The 19,597-nt window shown below is 39.6% G+C and overlaps 2 protein-coding genes across 2 annotated transcripts in view; one reads left to right on the top strand and one right to left on the bottom strand.

The window, feature by feature from the left end:
- The window catches only part of ADAMTSL3 (ADAMTS like 3), a gene marked incomplete at its 5' end in the record, with an annotated part of 559,659 nt that overhangs the window by 343,617 nt on the left and 196,445 nt on the right, over nucleotides 1–19,597 (top strand). Inside the window, 1 exon segment of the mRNA XM_079701202.1 lies at nucleotides 18,768–18,842. Coding sequence (XP_079557328.1) covers nucleotides 18,768–18,842 — 75 coding nt within the window.
- On the bottom strand, nucleotides 14,958–15,308 carry LOC307050936 (transmembrane emp24 domain-containing protein 2-like; the record flags this gene model as incomplete). Its single annotated transcript, XM_079701203.1, has 1 exon — nucleotides 14,958–15,308. The coding sequence occupies one exon, from the start codon at nucleotides 15,306–15,308 to the stop codon at nucleotides 14,958–14,960; it is 351 nt and encodes a 116-aa protein (XP_079557329.1).

Genomic DNA, 19,597 nt, shown 5'->3' with positions numbered 1-19,597 from the left:
TAAAAAAAACTGTTCATTAGGAGGTAGAGTCAGCTGCTTAAGAGTGAGGGCTCTAAAACAAATTCACAAATGGGGATAATAATTATGCTCAGCTCTTAGGGTCATTGTGAGGATCAAATTGGACTATATAAGAAAAAATGTCTGACACATAGTTAACACTGGCTGAAGGATAAAGAAGATGAGGCAGATGACCCTACTCTCCAGCCATCCTTTTCTTCATTGGAAGCTGTGATCTCTACATCACTTCCTTCTTCTTTAGGATAAAACATTGGCAAAGGGATTAACAGTAGAAAAAACAAAATTTTAAGTACAACAAAATATCTGTGCAAGCTTTGGGAATAGTTGTAGCAGGAGGGTGCTTAGTGACTTGAGAAACAGGTTTAATATTCTTTCATTGCAAACAATACTATCATATAAATTGTCTGTTGCAGACAATAAGCACGAGTGGGTGTTTTGTGAGCTAATACTATGGTGCCAAGGAATGATAAAAAGATTTCAGGCTCCCTAAAATATAAATAAAAAATATAAAAAATAAATTAAAAACATAAAACAAATTCACAGATGTAGAAAACAAACCTGTGGTTACCAAAGGGTGGGGGACGAATTAGGAGTTTGGGGTTAACAGATACAAACTACTATATATAAAACAGATAAGCAACAAGGATATACTGTATAGCACAGGGAATTATACCCAATATCTTGTAATAACCTGTAATGGAATATAATCTGCAAAAATACTGAGTCAAGATGCTGTATACCTGAAACTAACACAGTATTGTAAATCAACTATATTTCAATAAAAAGAGAAAAGAGTGAGGGCTATCAGGGACTCGAGAGTGCTCCCATCAAGGAAAGGAGGATAAGGCACTCATCAAAGACAGTAAGGAGGGGAATTCCCAGCGAGACTCTGCGCTCTCACTGCTGGGGCCCGGGTTCAATCCCTGGCCGGTGAACTAAGATCCCACATGCCACGCAGCACAGCCAAAAAAAAAAAAAAAAAACAGATAGTAATGAAATAGAGGAGTAGCTGCAAGGGGGCCCAGGTGAGATTGGAAGCCATGAGATCCAGGGGCTTCCTGAAGGAGCTGGCTTTGAGTGGTGGGGTACCAGTGAGAGACGCATTCTATGGCAATTCAGAGAAGACCCAACTTATAGATACAGGAGTTTACATATCTCTTCTAACAAGAAGTTTGGAGCTGGCAGTCAAGTTTGGGGAAGCTGTTTTACTATGTTTTTGAGGAACCAGGCTCCTGTCTCTCCTTCACCAGCTTAGAGTATGGCTTTCATCTGGGGTTGCTAAGTCACTATTAAATACTCAGACAACACATCCACACAGCAGATGAGAAAGAAGAAGGTGGTGCAAAAGGCATTCTTTTAATACTGTGCCCTTTAGTCAGGAAAGGAAGTCTTCCTCAGGGAGTTTTGCCTTGCTGACCAGAACTGTGGCATATGACACACTGGCTTCTAAGGAGCTGGGAAACCAAGTATATCACATTCCATCCATTCTGTTATTAGTAATATTGATCTAATGCTTTATAATTCCCAACATTCTCTTCAGGCATATCATTTAATTCCACCAGCCCCCTTACATTGTGGTTTTGACATTGTCTGACCCATTTTACAGGTGAGAAAACTAAGGAATAGAGAAGTTAAGGAATATGGTTAAGAAATTGGAGTCTGGGGCCAGACTGCCTGGGTTTAAATCCTGGGCCTGTTGTTTACTAGCTCTGTAAACAGAGCAAGTTTTTGAACTTTTCTGTGTATCTTGACTTTCTCATTTTAAACTGGGAACAGCAGTTGTACTGCCTTTGTGGAGTTATTGTCAGGATTAAATAACTCAGTCATGCCGAGCATTCCAAATAGTGTCTGGCACCTAGAGAGAGCTCAGTAAATGCTAGCAATATTTTTATTAGAAATATTGCTCATATGAGTACCAAAGGATGTCACACCTCTAACATAACATTAAATGTAAACAGATTTTGAAATCAACACTTGGTCCGCCGGGGCTTTGTTTTTGAGAGAGCTACTGATGGGTGTGGAGGAAAGTCTTGTCAAAGGTGTCAAAACACAGTGAATTGTACGAGAAACCAAAGATAGAGGAAAGAATAAGATCCAGAGGAAGACAGTGAAGAACCAGGCAGGGCTGTGAAGAGTTAACTAGGACAGCTTTGGAATGAGAGGACTAATGGGGAAAAATCTTCACCAGCTCAGGCCTTGGGGAAGTGCCTGCAGTTACTGTTGGCTTTAAAAAGTGTGGAAATCTTGGGCTTCCCTGGTGGCGCAGTGGTTGAGAGTCTGCCTGCCGATGCAGGGGACATGGGTTTGTGCCCCGGCCCGGGAAGATCCCACATGCCGTGGAGCGGCTGGGCACAACGGTGAGAGGCCCTCGTACCACAAAAACAAAAACAAACAAAAAAAAAAGTGTGGAAATCTCATCAGAAAGGATGTCATCTTGTCAGGGTCTGAGAGAGGTTAGAAATTGAGAAAATTCTAATTGAACCAGAGTAGAAGCTAAGTGAAATTGGGTCAAGAAACCAGTCTTTTTGGAGAAGTTTGTGGAGGAGGCCCTGGGGTGGGAGGGGATGGGATGGGGGCTGTGCTGGCTGAAAGGGGCTTTTACCTGCTTGACTGCATCGTTCCTCACTCTTGATAAGGTACTTCGTATCCTCTCTCTCTCTCATTGAATTCCAGCTTTGGGATTATAGATCCTTTCGAGAATCTATTGATAATTATGCATTTTCTCTCCAGAAAAATGCATGTGTCCCCATAAGCCCCAAATTTGCCATTCCGATGTTTTTGAAGGGTCTCAGACCCCTGATGCCAGTTCAGGACAATCCAGGAGAAAGGCCCCTAAAAATCTGATATTTTTGATTAATTTCTGCAAAGGAAGAGCAGCTGGAGCTCACAGACAGATCCCTGAATGCAGTGAGGAGAGCTATGCGGTGAGAGCTGGGGGCATCCTGCCCATGGCTGACGAGTCTTCAGGCTCTTTATGCCGGTGCTGGGGCTGAGGCTAAACTTAGCAAAGATGCCTGCCTGCGTGAAAACTCGGTGCTTCTCATCCTCGCTTTTCCTTACGGCCCCTTCATGTCTGTTGCTGCTCTGAATCTGGCCAGCTGAAGCTGTTTTTGGCCGGGGTTTTCCACGGGCCATATGGAAGCACTTCCCTATAATCGTGCTTTGTGTGAAAGAAATGTGGGAAACGAAGCCACGTCAGTCCCTAAGTGTGCATCACCAGACCTGTGGGGTCCACCAGGCTCCTCTGTCCTCACCTTGCCAAGCAATCATTCCGATCTTCCCCGGGACTTACACTGAAGGAGGCCGTGGCCGGGAGACGCTATTGGCACAGCCCTGCTCTGGAGAAAGAGCACAGGGTTGCTCAGGGGCCCTCGTTTCCATCCTGCAGGGAGGCAGATTCAAGGTGTAAGAGCCTGGAGCCAAAAGCTTTGCTATGAGAAATACCAGAAATTAATCCACATACAGCATGCATATTTCCTGTTCACAGGCAGAAGGAGAGAGACTGAACTAACAACTGGCATCAATAACTTTGGCTGTTGGAACAGGGAACTGGAAGCTACTCAGTTTTTAAAGAGGGAAAACTCTAAAAACAGCAACACCCCTATTTGGAGCATCTTGATTTGGTACTTAGGGACTCACTTGTTTTTCCAGGTTTGCCCATTATTTTGGTCTTGTCCACACAAGGGCATGCACCCATGAGACAAATAAATAAGCTCAGCTTGTCTGATATGAGCTGTTTATGTAGTTGACCCTTGAACAACATGGGTTTGAACTGCATGGTTTTGGATTTTCTTCAGCAGTAAATACTACACGATTAAATGATCTGTGGTGGGTTGGACCCACCCCCTCAGAACTGTGAACGGATATGAGGAACTGGGTATACGGAGGACCAACTGTAAGTTATACTCAGATTTTTTTTGCCGCACTGTGTGTCATGCAGGATCTTAGTTCCCCAACCAGGGATTGAACCTGTGCCCCCTGCATTGAGAGCACAGAATCTTAACCAGTGGACCTCCAGGGAAGTCCCTATACTCGGATTTTTGACTGGAGGGGGTTGTCGCTCCTAACCCCCGCGTTGTTCAAGGGTCAACTGTACATTTTTCCCTGGTGGCAACTAAGCCTATTGATACAGTGATGCCTAAGGCTGAGCTGGAACACCAGCATTATGCTTAACTTTGGACATTGTGAAGATAACCACACCTTCTTACAAAGCATCCCTGTGTACTCCTGACAGATACAGCATCCTGGGCTAGGTGGACTGTGGGGCTGCCTCACAGGGTAATTCTCACAAGGTTTTCTATTCATACACTCTTCATTTCAACTTTGACTGTCATTTCCAAAGATAATCTGTGCATTTAACTTATTCCATAACAAAGAAGACTGTATTGGCTTGCTGACATGCTAAACAGATTGGTTTCCCTTCCTCCTGCCTTCTTATTTCATTTTTTCTGCCTCCTTATTCATCTTTCTTGGGCAAGATTCTGATGGATAAAACTCTTATGCTAGAACTGTGTGTGGCAAAAGAATCTTCAAACCAAAGACCCTGTTCATTTTATTTATTTTTGACTTTTTTACTTTTTTTAATATTTCTTGGCCACGCTGCACAGCTTGTGGGATCTTAGCTCCCCGACCAGGGATCGAACCCGCACCGCCTGCATGGAAGTGCAGAGTCTTAACCACTGGACCACCAGGGAAGTCCCAGACCCTGTTCTTTTTAATGGGATGTTTCCCCATTTAATTCACGAGAGAGAGCATGGCATGGAAGAAGATCCCAAGACTGAAAATCTAGAGCCCTGGGCTTTCGCCCTTGCCTTGCTCTTTCCCATGTTTTTATGCTTCTCCTATGTCCTCTGCATGAAAAAAAAACAAGAGGAAAATGACATGCAGGTGCTGTTGAGAAAGAGTGTTATTGAGGCTGATTTTCACAGAGTAGCTGGACTGACCAGGAACTCCCCAGCTTAATACCTCTTTGTGAATTGCCTTTAGTTTTACACTTATAATAAAATCCATACCCCTTTCCATGACTTTCAAAGTCTTGTGGATCTGGCTCTTACGTTATGTCATGTGTACCATTTTGCCCCTCACTCACTAATCTCCAGTTATACTGACTTTCTGGATGATTTTAGAATGCCAGGTGCGCTTTTCCTCCATGGCTTTTGCATCCACCAATCCCTGAGCCTGGAACATGCTTCTCCCAGCTCTTAACTGGGCTACCTCTTTTTCAACCTTGGGCTCAAGTGTCATCTCCTCAGAGAGGTTTTCTTTGACCAATCTACCTAAAGTCAGCCCTTCTCTTTTCTATTTCCTTCTTAGCCTTTATTGCAAGAAGTAATTATTTCATTTACAGTTGTCTCTTAAATAACATGGGTTTGAACTGCGCAGATCCACTTATACATGGATTTTTTTCAATAGTAAAGACTACAGTACTATATGATTCTCAGTTGGGTGAATCCCCAGATGCGGAGCCTTGGATACAGAGGAAACACGGATACGGAGAGCCGACTATAAATTAGTCGGATTTTCAACTGCGTAGAAGTTCAGTGCCCTTAACCCACGTGTTGTTCAAGGGACAATTGTATTTATTTGTTTAATTGGTCTCTCCTACTAGTCAGGCGTTGCAAAAGCAGACACCACGTCTGTGATTTTCACCATTTTATTCCTAGTGCTTGTATAGTACTGAGCACGTCACAGGAGCTCAATAACTGTTGCACGAATGAATACAGGCTCTTTGCTGGAGACAACTCTGCTTCCTATTATGTTTTCAGTGAGACTAAATAATATTGTGCAACAGAACTGGACTGGAAGCCAAAGACTAGGGTAATAACCTCTGCTTGGCCACTATCTGTGATCTTAGGCAAGATCACAGGAACTTTGGCTTTTTCATCTGCGTCCTGAGACTGTTAGCACAGATGATTTCTAAGACATCTTTTATTTCTGAAAGTCTATTAAATATATTTGTAATTTATTCCTTATTTTCAAACACAGAGATCTTGGGATTAAATGGAGGTTAAAGAAGTAAGTCCTAGGATCTCATATGAAGAATTTTCCAAAGCTTTAATGAAAAGGTTCCACAGAGATGGCTTGTCTTCTTAAAGAGCGCAGGAGATTTTACATATTTATATTTGTTTACACAGCCTTCTTGGCCCCAAATTCCCTGTCTTTGGTGATAAGGATGACTTCTACCCACCCTGGTACAGGGAGGGTCCCTTCCCCTGAGATTTATCTCCTGCTTTCCTCCAGTGGAGGGTCAGAGTGTCCTTCTTGCGCTTGCTGTTTCTCAAGTACCTTTAATTCAAAATAATCAGTATGCCAAAGTGGCATATTTTGGGGTGAGATATTCTGAACCTCTACATCCCATTACAGAGTCAGAAGGCAAATGACCATTTAGTCCTCACCAGGCTCTTGATTTCTTAGATGCAGTATGAGGGCAGAAAAGAACTGTTACACTAGGACGCTGGGGAACATCTGGACAGAAAGACGTTGTTAGATGCTGTATGTAGCATAGCCCCCTCTACCGCATGTTATTCAAAGCTAGTCCTGGAAACGAGCACCAAAGCATACACTGTTAGGCACTCGGCCTGTTACCATGCTCTTTTGGGGTAAAGGCATTTTAAGCCCTTAAAGAGATATATCTCCAGGTTGTTTCTACAGAGACACCAGGGCTAATAGCTAAGGACACTCATTTGCAGATCCAGCAATAAGAGACATCCATGATGTAGCACATGAGCAGCTCAGGGTAGGAGTAGGGATGTCATCGCAGGGCGGGTGTAGGTATGGGAATCGGTTTTCAGCGTGCAGCCGGTTGCTCTCACCAAGTCAAATCCCTGCCATGTCCCTTCTCTACTTTTGAAAAGACAGTTGTTAATTTCTGATTTTTACTTTGCCCATCTTTGTTCCATGGCACGTCTCATTTATCCCACCTCTGTGTCAAAAGGCAGTATGTGGACAGTCCTCCAGCTTCAGAATCCGTGTAGCCACACACTGGCTTTCCCTTCTTTCGCCCCCTCAGTCCCCCACCACACCCACAGAGGGACTGATAGACTCGAATCAAACTTGGCTACCCTAATTTGGAAAGTTGTCAGCCCCTGTTCTACACAATGTCGTTTTAGGTTAAATGATGCCAAGTGGTTATGGGTGTGTACGAGCATTAATAAACACCATTTTTGTGTTTATATGTTTTTCAGTTTACAAAATGAATGCTTTCACACCCATTATCTCGCTTTAAAGGAAAATAAGTATTATTTTTCCATTTTTTCCATAGGGTTATTATTATTATTAGCATTAACATTTATTCAGGTACTTTACTTCCTTTTTTAAAAAATAACTCCTTTGTTTTTTGGGAATGGAGAGGAGATTGGAGGGTGTGTGTGTGTGTGTTTGAGCCTAAAAAAGCTGAAGAAGATAAATGCAGGGTCAAGAAAGTAACAGGAAATATGCTTGACCGAAAGTTTTGTTCGGCAAAATACCCAACCAGATTTTAAAAATCAAAAAAACAAAAACCAGGAATGGAAAAGTGGAAATGAGGTTGTTAAAGTGAGAGTAATAAAAGAGTCTGTCTCTTTTCTTGTGTTACCACGGAATGTGTGTATTTAGGTTGGTGTAGTTCTAGTTTGACTTTATAGTGAAAATAAGCGATCTGGTATAAATTACAGTCCTTCTGGGCTGAAACTGATGTTTATTGATTAGTTAATACTGTGTGGACAATTTATTTCCTGTACATCTTGCTACTTAGCAAAACTGATTCTGCGGCAGGAAATGAGACATAGAAAAAATATGATGGAACAGCTGGACTTCAGCATTTATGTGTGGGAGGGAAGTTAGTGGAAGCAAATTTCATAGATCCTTGGGTCGGCCCAGTGATTGCGAAATCAAATAAGTGAAACCCATAAAATCAAAGTCTGTAAAGAATATACTTGTGATGGGACAGTTTGGGTTTATACAATTATAACTTGGTCTCAACAGTAGAAAAGTTGAGTGCAGTTTTTGACCCCAGCCCTACTAATTAGGAAGGCTGTGATCTTGGGCAAGTCACTTAAACTTGCAAAACTTCAGTTTTCTTTATTGTAGGAATGGGTTTTTACTAGAACAAAGGAGGCATTTATCTCAGGTTACCTAGGATTGTGCCTGGGGGGCATAGTATGTGCTCAGCGTGGTTTTAATAACTTTTGCTTACCCAGTCCTACTGGTGGTTAAGTTCTCTTCTAAGCCCTTTGCGTGTATTATGTTATTAAATCCTCTCAACAACCCCTTGAAACAAGTATTCTTATTATCCTCAATCTACAGATGTAACTGAGACACAGGGAAGGTAGGAACTTTCCCAAAGTCATACAGCCATTGTAAGTGGTGGAGCTGGTATTCCAATCCAGGTTGTCTGGCTCCAGGGTCTGTGATCTTGATTCCATATTGCCTCTCCCAGTAGTTTGTAGAGTAAAAATAATGCAAATGACATTAAAATTGTGATGAGAAGAAGCCCTGGAAGATGGCACAGTGAGTAGCAGTATCAAGGATCTCTTACCCCAAATTGCAATGAAAAAATGTTGAAATAGTTCCAAATAATGAAGGTGTTCCCCAGGAACCAGTTCCCAACACCACCACCAAATCTGGGTGTTCCCAGATGTGGACTTGCTGTTATGAACATCGTAGGATGGGGTAGAGAAGAAGCCTTCCTCCATCTGGTATGTTCTCAACCATTGGATTCTACACCATTAGAAAGTATAATATTTTAAAGCAGCCTCAGAATCAGACCTGATTGGTGGCCTCATATGCACACTTGTGAGAGGAGGTTTTAAGTGGTCTATACTTAACCTGTCCTGAAGCACAAGAAGCAGCTTGCTCCTATGAGGTCTGGGTCTAGCTCCAGACTGAGGGGGGATTAACCTGGAGGCCATTTGTCTGGGGCTTAAAAGTGTCCCATTGTAACAGGGGAGACAAGGAAAGCATGACAGCAGTATTTATATCAGAACTAGTAGAATCTCAGGCCAAAAAAAAAAAAAATCAAAGAGGAGTATTTTATAGCCACCAATAATCAAAAAACAGTCTTAAAAATTTGTGAATACCATTACATCAAAATGTATAAAGAAAACAAAGCCCTATAGGTCTGTAAGAAGAAATTGAAGCAAATAAAACTGCTATGAAAGACTTGAACACACTTCAGTCAGTAGGAGCTGCACAGCAGTATTAGTAATGTTACATTAACAGGTATTATTGAGCATTGAATTTTGATGGAATGTAATGTCTTTTCAAGCATTTATGGACCATTTACAAAAACTGATTCTATGCTAAACTCCAAAGAAGATTGTAAAAAAAACAAAACACCTCAATAAAACAGAAACCATCAGAACAGACCTCGCCCTGCAGCTGCACCCATCCATTCTTTGCTCCCTCCCATCACAGAGGCACAAGTGTCTGTCTTCCTTTCCAAGGCTAATTAATCCCTCCATCTGTGTCCTGGATTCCAGCCCCCTCTACTTCCTCAGGGATCTCATCCCACCCATCATCCCCTCTCTCTTCTTTATCCTCTCTTGTCTCCTTTTCCCATCAGGGTTAAATGTGACCAGATGTCTTCCATCTTAAATAGAAGTATAATTTACAAAATATGTGTGTGTGTATATATGTATACATAATATATGTATACGTATATTAGTATGTGTGTGTATATATACATCTTTTAAACACCGTATCTCCAGCTACCACCCTAATCTTTCACCTACCTTTATTGACAAGTTTTGGAAAAACTGTTTACATTTCCTGTTTCTACTTTTTTGTCATCATTTAGTCCTCAAACCACAGCCCCCTGTGCTTACTACCCAGTTGAAACTGCCTTTACAAAGCCCATTAACAAGCTTTTTACTGCTTCATCCATCAGCACTTTAAGCCCTCATCGGTAGAACATTTGGTACAGCTGGCCCCTCCCTCCTTAAAATTGTCTACCTCACAAGGATTCCCACTTTATTTCTGGTCAGACCTAGAATTGTGCCATTTCCTGCAGAACAGTAAAGAAATGCTGAAAAGTTTGTGACTACAGAACCATCCCTGCTTCCTGTCCTAAAGACCTGGAGTTTTCCCTCACCCTGGGTCAGTGCTATTGGAAACATAGCTCACAGATGCTCCGTAGCAGCATCATATGGAGGCTGCTGGATGGGCAAATTCTTGGGCCTCACCCTAAACTTCTGGGTCAGTATTTCTGTGGGAGGAGCAAGAATCTCTGTTTTAATAAGTTCTCCAGGTGATCCTGGGAGGCACTGCCCTGTAAAAGTACCACAGGGACGTCAGATGTATCAAACTGTTCTGTAGAAGAGTTACAGAAACAAAAGGGAATTGCAGTTTAGGAGGAGAAGGCATTTAAAACTGTACATACAGCATAGATTACTTTTCCATAATCTAAGGACGTTGAATCCTTTCCCTACTTCTTTTTTTTTTTTTTTTTTGGCTACACCGCAGCATGTGGGATCTTAGTTTCCCAACCAGGGACTGAACCCGCTCCCCCTGCATTGGAAGCACATTAAAGCCTTATGTGGGGACTCTTATAGGTTTCTCCATCTTAGCCTTGCCCAGCTGCCCTGCAATGTGCATTTCCCCACAGGTTAGTACTGTAGGCGACTGGGGGTTCATTGCTCTCTACACACATTTCCCCCGAGTTTGAACCATCTGGCTAAAATAAAGTGCCAGGGGTTCTAGTCTAAGAGGTTTCACTTAAGTGTGTAATTGTCAATGGATGGTAGTTGGAACACACACATACACACACACACATACACACATACATGCACACACACAGGATAAATGCTTCTCAAAGACACTATAGCCTAGTTCACAAAGATTTTCTAAGAGAGTGCTTGGCCCAGTTGATCTACCCAAACAGGATTCCTTCAGCTCAAGAAAGCTTTCTAATTGATTATTTTCAGAACAATTTTTGTTACATAAATGTCTCTTTTATTTAGACCATTTATTTTTTTCATAATATTGACTTTTTAAAGCATTCATCCCAGTTGTCTTATAGCATTTCCCGTATTCTGTGTTTGTCTGATTGCCATTTGATTTGTTGATCTCCCTCAAGTATTTCCTATAAACTGAGCCGTGAGGTCCAGGGCTTGATTAGAACTGGATTGAACATCTGTGTGATGTCAGCCTTCCCAATATTAGTAATGCTGTGTTTGATCACTTGTCTAAGGTGGGGACATACAGATCACTCTGTTATGTAGATCCATGTTTCCTTGTAAGAAACCTGCAGGGTGTTATCTTAAGGTGTTAAATATTCTGTTTTGCAACAATTTCTCACATGATAGGTTTAGCATCTGTTGTTGCTCCTGGCTTGAAACAGTACTTACACTGGAGTTTGGTTGCAAAAGGTAATTTTCTAATTCTATCATTACCTCTACATTTACTTGCAGACATTCTTCTGTAAAGAAGCTCCCCAGTCATTTTTTTCATTTCTCACTCTGTATTCAGGGATTTTTATTTATTCAATGTTTTATAATATTATAGACAGTATTCATTTGGGGCCTCATATAGTCCAAAATGTGGCCAGTGGGGGCAGTTCAAGGTGACTCCTTTTGACATAATTCTGTTGGATTTTAAACACTGCCTTGCATTCTAAAACAACAAGGTGTTTTAGGCTCTCTTTGAATTTTTTTCCTTCTCCAGACCTAGAATTGCCTGTATTTTCATGGAGCCTTGGTTCTTTTCAGTGGGGAATAGTATTTAGAGCCCAAGATATAGGCAATACTTATTATTCCTGGGGAATCATTGCTTCCAGGCCCTTTTCATTACAGATAACTTTGAAAGTACAGAAGAGAGAAAAATGAAGACTTCACATCTATGGGCCTATTTAAAGTTTATTTTATGGTTTCTTTATTTTTATCATTTTTAAATAGAAGTATTTCTTGACAGAAGTCAGAAGCAAATAAAAAGTTGTCTGTATTCTGTGTTATTCATCAACATAATATTATTGACTCTTCTACCTTAAATAATGACACAGTGAAGTACATGTGTTTGGTTACTGTCCTTAGCATTTTGGTCAGCCTCAGCTTACTAAGAATTGTAGTCATTCTGACTCTACTTGGAGATCCTTGTCACCCTCTGTTATTGTAGATGCCATCTTAAAATCTGAAGCCACTGGAAAATTTCCTGAATAATTTAAAAAATAACATTATAGAAAAAAATCAGTGCATTTTTTTATTGTATAAAATTTGGAAAATACAGAAAAAACATAAAAAACACATTGAGTATGATGTTAGCTGTGGGTTTGTCATATATAACAAATATATATGCCCTTCGTTATTTTGTGATATGTTCCTTCTATGCCTAATTTGTTAAGAGTTTTTAATCATGATTGAATTTTGTCAAATGCTTTCTCTTTGTCTGTTGAGATGATAATATGATTTTTTTCTTTTACTCTATTAATGTGATGTATCATATTTGTTGATTTGTATATGTCGAACCATCCTTGCACCCCAGGGGTAAAGCCCACTTGATCATGGTGTATGATCATTTTAAAGTGCTGCTGAATTTGGTTTGCCAGTATTTTATTGAGACTTGTTGCATCTACAATATATTCATTAGGGATATTGGTCTACAGTAGTTTTTTTCTTCTTGAATTTTAAAGTAGTTATATCATTTACAAATAAGGTTTTTAAATTTTTTTATTTCCAATATATAGTCCTCTAAGTTATTTATTTTCTAATTACATTGACAAGGGTAAGAATGTGGGGAAAAAATGATGATGATAATCTTTGTTTTGTTCCTGACTATGGTGGAAATAATTCTAATGTTTCACCATTAAGTCGGCTCATGGCTTCTGATTCTTTATTAAATTGAGGGTGTTTTTTTCTATCTCTGGCTTTGTAAGGAATCATTGTAATGCATGCTGAATTTTGTTAGCTACTTTTTTTTTTAATTTTAGAATTTTATTTATTTTTTATATAGCAGGTTCTTATTAGTGTTAGCTACCTTTTTATATTCATTAAAATGATCATAATGTTTAACTCATTTGATCTGTTAATATAATCAATTATATTAATAATTTTCCTAATGTTGACTCAATCATTCATTTTTATAATATGCTCTATTTAGTCATGATTTATCATTCTTATGATAGAGTTCTGGAATTTACTTGTGTTATTTTATTTATTATTTTTACATCCACAGTCATAATTAAGATTTAGTTCACATATTTATTTATGTGATCTCTGTGTTTGATTTGGGTATCTGAGTTATTTTAGCTGTGTATCACTGCTGGGAAACTTTCATTCTTCCTATATCTGCAACTTACTTGTTTGCTTTGAGGTTTTGCAAAACTCATCCAGCAAAACATTTGGGCCCTGGTTCTTTATTTTCTTCTTTCTCTCTTTTTCTTTTGTAAATAGTGTTTTTAGTTTTTAAATGGTATTTTAAAAGTAACTCATCAGTACATTTTCATTATAGAAAATTCAAAACGTGTAGAACTATGTTTCCCTTCACGCACTCCTAGAACTCTTTTCTTTCCTCAGAGGTAATCACTGTCAATGGTTTGGTGAAAGAGAACGGAGGCTTTTTTTTTTAAAGTATTGTTTATTTACTGGACCTGGGGCAGATTAGATATACAACCAATTTTAAATTTACATCTTTTAACTCAATTTTGAAGTGTTTTCACACACACATGCACACAAATTGGCATGCAACAGTTGTCCTAAGGTAAAACCCAGTCACCTTAAACTGTTACAAGTATTTTCACCCAAGGTTGAAAAAATGTTTATCCTGAACATGAAAACCTGTAACAAATTTAAATTAATTGTATAAAACTCGTTACTTGTAGTTTTCCCCTTGCAAAGATCCAAAAATAATGTACAAGTAGCTAATATACATCAGTCACAACATAATCCTGGATCATCCCCACACCAAAACTAGATGCTCCTTTAATTTTAAACCCATCATCAGAGGCCAAGAGAAAGTCATTTTGTTTTATACAAAACAAAATTCACATGTGCCAAAAAAGAAAGACCCAAGAAAAACAAACAAACACCCTAGTACTGACAGTAATGTTCAGTACACCAATTAAACAGTGGCCAAGATGCCACTGATCAAAAATAAAATAGTGGCAGTATATCACTGCAAAGAAATCCAAGAGGCTTTTAACCCTTTGGCATCAGAAATCCAGATTTTTCCAATTATGTGAATGCATACCTCCTCCGTGCCAAGAGTAGAGAAAGTGGATGAGCCAGCGTGGAAAGAAAAAGAACCACCGTTCACTGCAACACCCAGAGAATTGGCTTTAATAGACACCTCTTACAAGGTTAGGCAGAAACCAAAAAATGGTTATTAGCTGCTTGTGTCAACAATTTTAAGTGGAGGTGATTGAGTTCTAAGGTTCAAAGTAAAACTTTAAAGGGGAAAAAGGTTGTTGGTTTAAGTCTTATCTTTCAAGCAAAAACCAGATAGACAAAGTATAAAAGTACCAAACTGGTAGCATCCTCTAAGTCACAGAGCTCTGCCATTAGGCTGGACAGAAAATGTCAAGGTTCAGATTGTTGTTTCTCATAAGGACTCAACAAAATGAATCTTTAATGACTTGAACTGCAAGATAAGGGATCCCAAGAATGCAGTCATTTTAGTAAAGTGCTATCAGTAAAGTACTATCCTGAACAAACTGCATTTTATTATGAAAACAAAAGGAAAGAAGATATAATAAGGACTATGCACCTATATTCCACTTACAGTGTTTGAGTTCTGGAAGGACCTGTATAATGGAGGAAGAATTCAAATATGAAATCATGCCAATCACATGTCAAATTTCACTATAACTTTCCTAAAAAAGTGTTTTCCCCCAATATCTGATAATCACAAAGAAACAGAAGCTGTGAATGTACAGTTTAGAAAATAAAAACATAGAAACTAATGACATTATTATGACCAAGACGCTTGGTAAACAGTGAATTATGAGTTTAGGATCATCAGCAAAAGGCTTTTTAAACAACCCTCCGGAATTCAAAAAATCTCTTCAGATAGTAGATCTGTCCCAGTGTCATGGCAACTAGAACAAGAGCTTCCAGGAAGGGCCAAAGGACCACTCTGCTGTTTGTGTTGTCATTGACTGCTCTGTGTATTCTCTCCCGAACTTCCATGTATTCCTGTTCATGCTTTACAGCTGTCATCGCCACTGCGAGCTCGTTAATCATTTCTTCTAGCTTGTTCTGGTGAGCTTCTCTTTCTATGTCTTGTTGTTTGGGGGCCTCCCCAATTTCAGTGGTGAACATCACTATCTTTGGAGTCATGGTGGACATCCTATTGCTAAAACAAAACTTATATGTTCCATCCATGTGAGCAGCAAATGTGTATTTCCCACTGGACTCCCAGTCTCCTTTATAAATTCCTTTATTATCAGGCCCTGTAATCTCCACGTCGACGTCCAGGAAGCCGCTCTCAGCCACCTCGAAGACGAGGCCCATCTTGGTGCCCGAGGTGACCCGCTGGAAGAAGCACTCCTCGGCATGCGCATCGATGCTGACGAAGTAGCCCGAGGCCGTGGCCAGGAGGGCGGCCCGAAGCACCAGCAGCTCAGCGAGCGTCACCACGGTGGGGCTGGGGCCGAAGCCAGGACCAGGACTGCGGCCTCCAGAGCCGCCGTCGCTGCCGCCACCGCTGTCGTCTCAGCTGCCGCCACCTCCGAGACTTACTGTTTAGTGGGCTCAGGCTTTCAGTTTTGCAAAATGAAAAAAGTTCTGGAGATAGGTTGTGATAATCTGTCTTACCCCATCCCCTGGCAAAAACCATTCTACTTTCTGTCTCTATGAACTTGACATACCTCATATAAATGGAATCATACAGTATTTATCCTTTTGTGACTGACTTATTTCACTTAGCATAATGTCTTTGTGGTTCATCTATGTTACATAGCATGTGTCAGAATTGCCTTACTTTTTAAGGCTGAATAATATTCTCTTGTGTATATTTACCACGTGATAGATTTCCACTCATCTGTGGATGCACACTTGGGTTGCTTCCACCTTTGACTGTTGTGAATAAAGCTGCTATGAATATGGGTGTACAAATATCTGACTTCCTGCTTTCAGTTCTTTTGGGTATACTCAGAAGTAGAATTGCTGAATCATATAGTACTTTTATATTTAATATTTTGAGGAACTTTTTTCCATGGTGGTTGAACCATTATTTTGTATTTCCGTCAGCTGTTCACAAGGGTTCCAATTTCTTCACATCCTGACCAACACTTGTTATTTTATCTTATTTTTTTAATAATGCCCAGCCTAATGAGTGTGAAGTGGTATCTCCTTGTGGTTTTGATTTGCATTTCCCTAATGATTAGTGATGTTGAGCATGTTTTTATGTGCTTATTGGCATTTGTATATCCTCTTTGGAAAAAAAGTCTATTCAAGTCCTTTGCCCATTTTTAAATTGGGTTCCTTTCTGTTGTCATTGTTTTTGAGTTGTAGGAATTTTTTTTTTTTTTTTTTTGCGGTACGTGGGCCTCTCACTGTTGTGGTCTCTCCCGTTGCGCAGCACAGGCTCCAGACATGCAGGCTCAGTGGCCATGGCTCATGGGCCCAGCTGCTCCGCGGCATGTGGGATCTTCCCGGACCGGGGCACGAACCCATGTCCCCTGCATTGGCAGGTGGACTCTCAACCACTGCGCCACCAGGGAAGCCCTGTAGGAATTCTTTATATGTTCTGGATATTAACCAGAACATATCTGATATGTGATTTACAAATATTTTCTCCCATTCCATGTGTGGCCTTTTCACTGTATTGATAGTACCCTTTGATATGCAAAAGTTTAATTTTGATGTAGTCCAATTTATTTATTTTTTTCATTTGTTGCCTATGCTTTTGAAGTCATATTCAAGAGATCATTGTCCATATAATTGTTTTTTAACTTTCTTTTTTCATTAATCAATATATATATTGGCAGTCTTTCCACATCAAGTAATGTGGCTTCCACCAGTCAGACTGGCCATCATCAAAAAAATCTACAAACAATAAATGCTGGAGAGGGTGTGGAGAAAAGGGAACCCTCATGCACTGTTGGTAGGAATGTAAATTGATACAGCCACTATGGAGAACAGTATGGACGTTCCTTAAAAAACTAAAAATAGAACTACCACATGACCCAGCAATCCCACTACTGGGCATACGTCCTGAGAAAACCATAATTCAAAAAGAGTCATGCACCACAATGTTCACTGAAGCTCTGTTTACAATAGCCAGGACATGGAAGCAACCTAAGTGTCCATCGACAGATGAATGGATAAAGAAGATGTGGCACCTATATACAATGGAATATTACTCAGCCATAAAAAGAAACAAAATTGAGTTATTTGTAGTGAGGTGGATGGATGTAGAGTCTGTCATACAGAGTGAAGTAAGTCAGAAAGAGAAAAATACTATATGCTAACACATATATATGGAATCTAAAAAAAAAAATTGTTCTGAAGAACCTAGGGGCAAGACAGGAATAAAGATGCAGACTAGAGAATGGACTTGAGGACATGGGGAGGGGGAAGGGTAAGCTGGGATGAAGTGAGAGGGTGGCATGGACATATATACACTACCAAATGTAAAATAAATAGCTAGTGGGAAGCAGCCACATAGCACAGGGAGATCAACTCGGTGCTTTGCGACCACCTAGAGGGGTGGGATAGGGAGGATGGGAGGGAGATGCAAGAGGGAGGAGATATGGGGATATATGTATATATATAGCTGATTCACTCGGTTATAAAGCAGAAACTAACACACCACTGTAAAGCAATTATACTCCAATAAAGATGTTAAAAAAATGTGGCTTCTTATCATAACTTTTATCAGTTGTAGAGTATTCCTTAATATGGATATACCATTGTTTATTTAACCCCTCCCCAAATGGTGTATATTTAAGTAGTGTTCATTGCTTTTTTTGTATGTATGTATATTAAAAACAAACAGAAAATCCAGAAAGGATATTTCTCAAAGTGTTAGAAGTGATGATCTCTGGAAATAGTTTCATTTTGTCTGGTATGCTTTTTTGCATTTTCTAATTTTCAGTAATAAATAGGTATTTTTATTTAATAAAACTTATGAACAAGTCAGCAAACATAGTGACATCCTTTGATCAAACAATTTCACCCCAGAGGCTCTCAAAACAAATTCTTCTCTGTAAGTTAAACAAACAAAACACAACATCTGCTTGAAGTAATTCATATTGTTGACAATGTACTAATATCATTTAATAATACACTTAATGATCAAATAGGGGACTGGGGGATAGAATTTCATATGCCCTTAGATTATTACGTGCCAATGAAAATCAATTTCAAAATGTGTAACGGCATGAAGGAAAAGTCTACAGGGACCAGGATTTCCACTAGGTAATTATCTAGGCCAGGTATTATTGAAATTTTTTGGTGCAGGACCAGGTAGTAAATATATTAGGCTTTGTGAGCCATATTGTCTTTGTTACAAATACTCACCTCTGCCTTTGTAGGGCAAAAGCAGCCTCAGATGAATGGGTATGACCTGAGGGCCCTAGTTTGTGGACTCACTCAAGTAGACCAGTGCATTTATTTAAATTTTTCTTTAATGTTTTTTAAAAATATATTTAAATGAAATTATGTGATTAGTATTAATATTCCTTATACACAGTAGCTGCTTTCCAAAGATTTCTTGACTGAAGATGGAAATGAAATATAGTTAAGAACACTTTACAGATGCTCCCAGTTTTGAGTTGCTTATTTTGATGGCCCTTTAGTGCACAAGTTTTATTACATTTGTCTTGTGTTCTTTCTTAGGGGAAGAAAATGTAATTGCTGTTCCTTTGGGAAGTCGAAGTGTGAGAATTACAGTGAAAGGACCTGCACATCTCTGTAAGTAGAATTTAATCTTAACATGTTTTTCTTTCCTGAAAATTTATTTAGCCAAAAAATATATATTTATTTCTTTGTGTTAATGGGTAGGTAGATGAACTTCTACCAGTCTGAAATAGTCTATATCACTAGGGAATGATCTATGACCCTGAATTTTTTAGTTCTCATGCCCTAGTGGGAAATTAATCTCCTCATGGGAGAGGAAATCAAGTTATATGTGAAATAAACTATTTTTTATGTGGAGAGTAAACTAGGAGTCTAGAGTCTTCTGGAGATCTTAGCAGTTTGGGATAAAAAATAACAAAACGAAATTTAAAACACAGAGCTGTATCAGTGAATATAGCTGACAAGTACATGCTCCGTTGCCAGCATATCACAACCTCAGGTCTAGGGGGCACTGAAAGTAAACACTGGTTTCCCAGAATACTAAGAGTCTGAAACAATAGAGGATTAAAATTGTATTGTTTCTTTGGCCAAAGTCACATGGCATCTTTCTGTCTTAGCTTTTCTGGTCTCTTAGGACCCAAAGGAACTAGAAATACCAAAGTTTGTCTGCTTCTCTCCCAAGATTTCCTGTGGCCATAGGCAGGGCTTTCTTAGTCTTTTTCCCAGGAAAATGAGTTTTTGTCAAGACTGAGACCCTGGCCTTGAAGAAGCTTACTGTGTTCAGCTCTATCGTCTGTAAAAAGTACGAAACACTATTTGTAACTTAAAGTTTTAAAGCCACACAAATCAAGGTCTACTGGATTAAAATG

This window comes from Hyperoodon ampullatus, assembly GCF_949752795.1.
Source record: "Hyperoodon ampullatus genome assembly, chromosome: 3".
Lineage (NCBI taxonomy): Eukaryota > Metazoa > Chordata > Mammalia > Artiodactyla > Ziphiidae > Hyperoodon > Hyperoodon ampullatus.
This window is presented reverse-complemented; position numbering and strand designations above follow the sequence as displayed.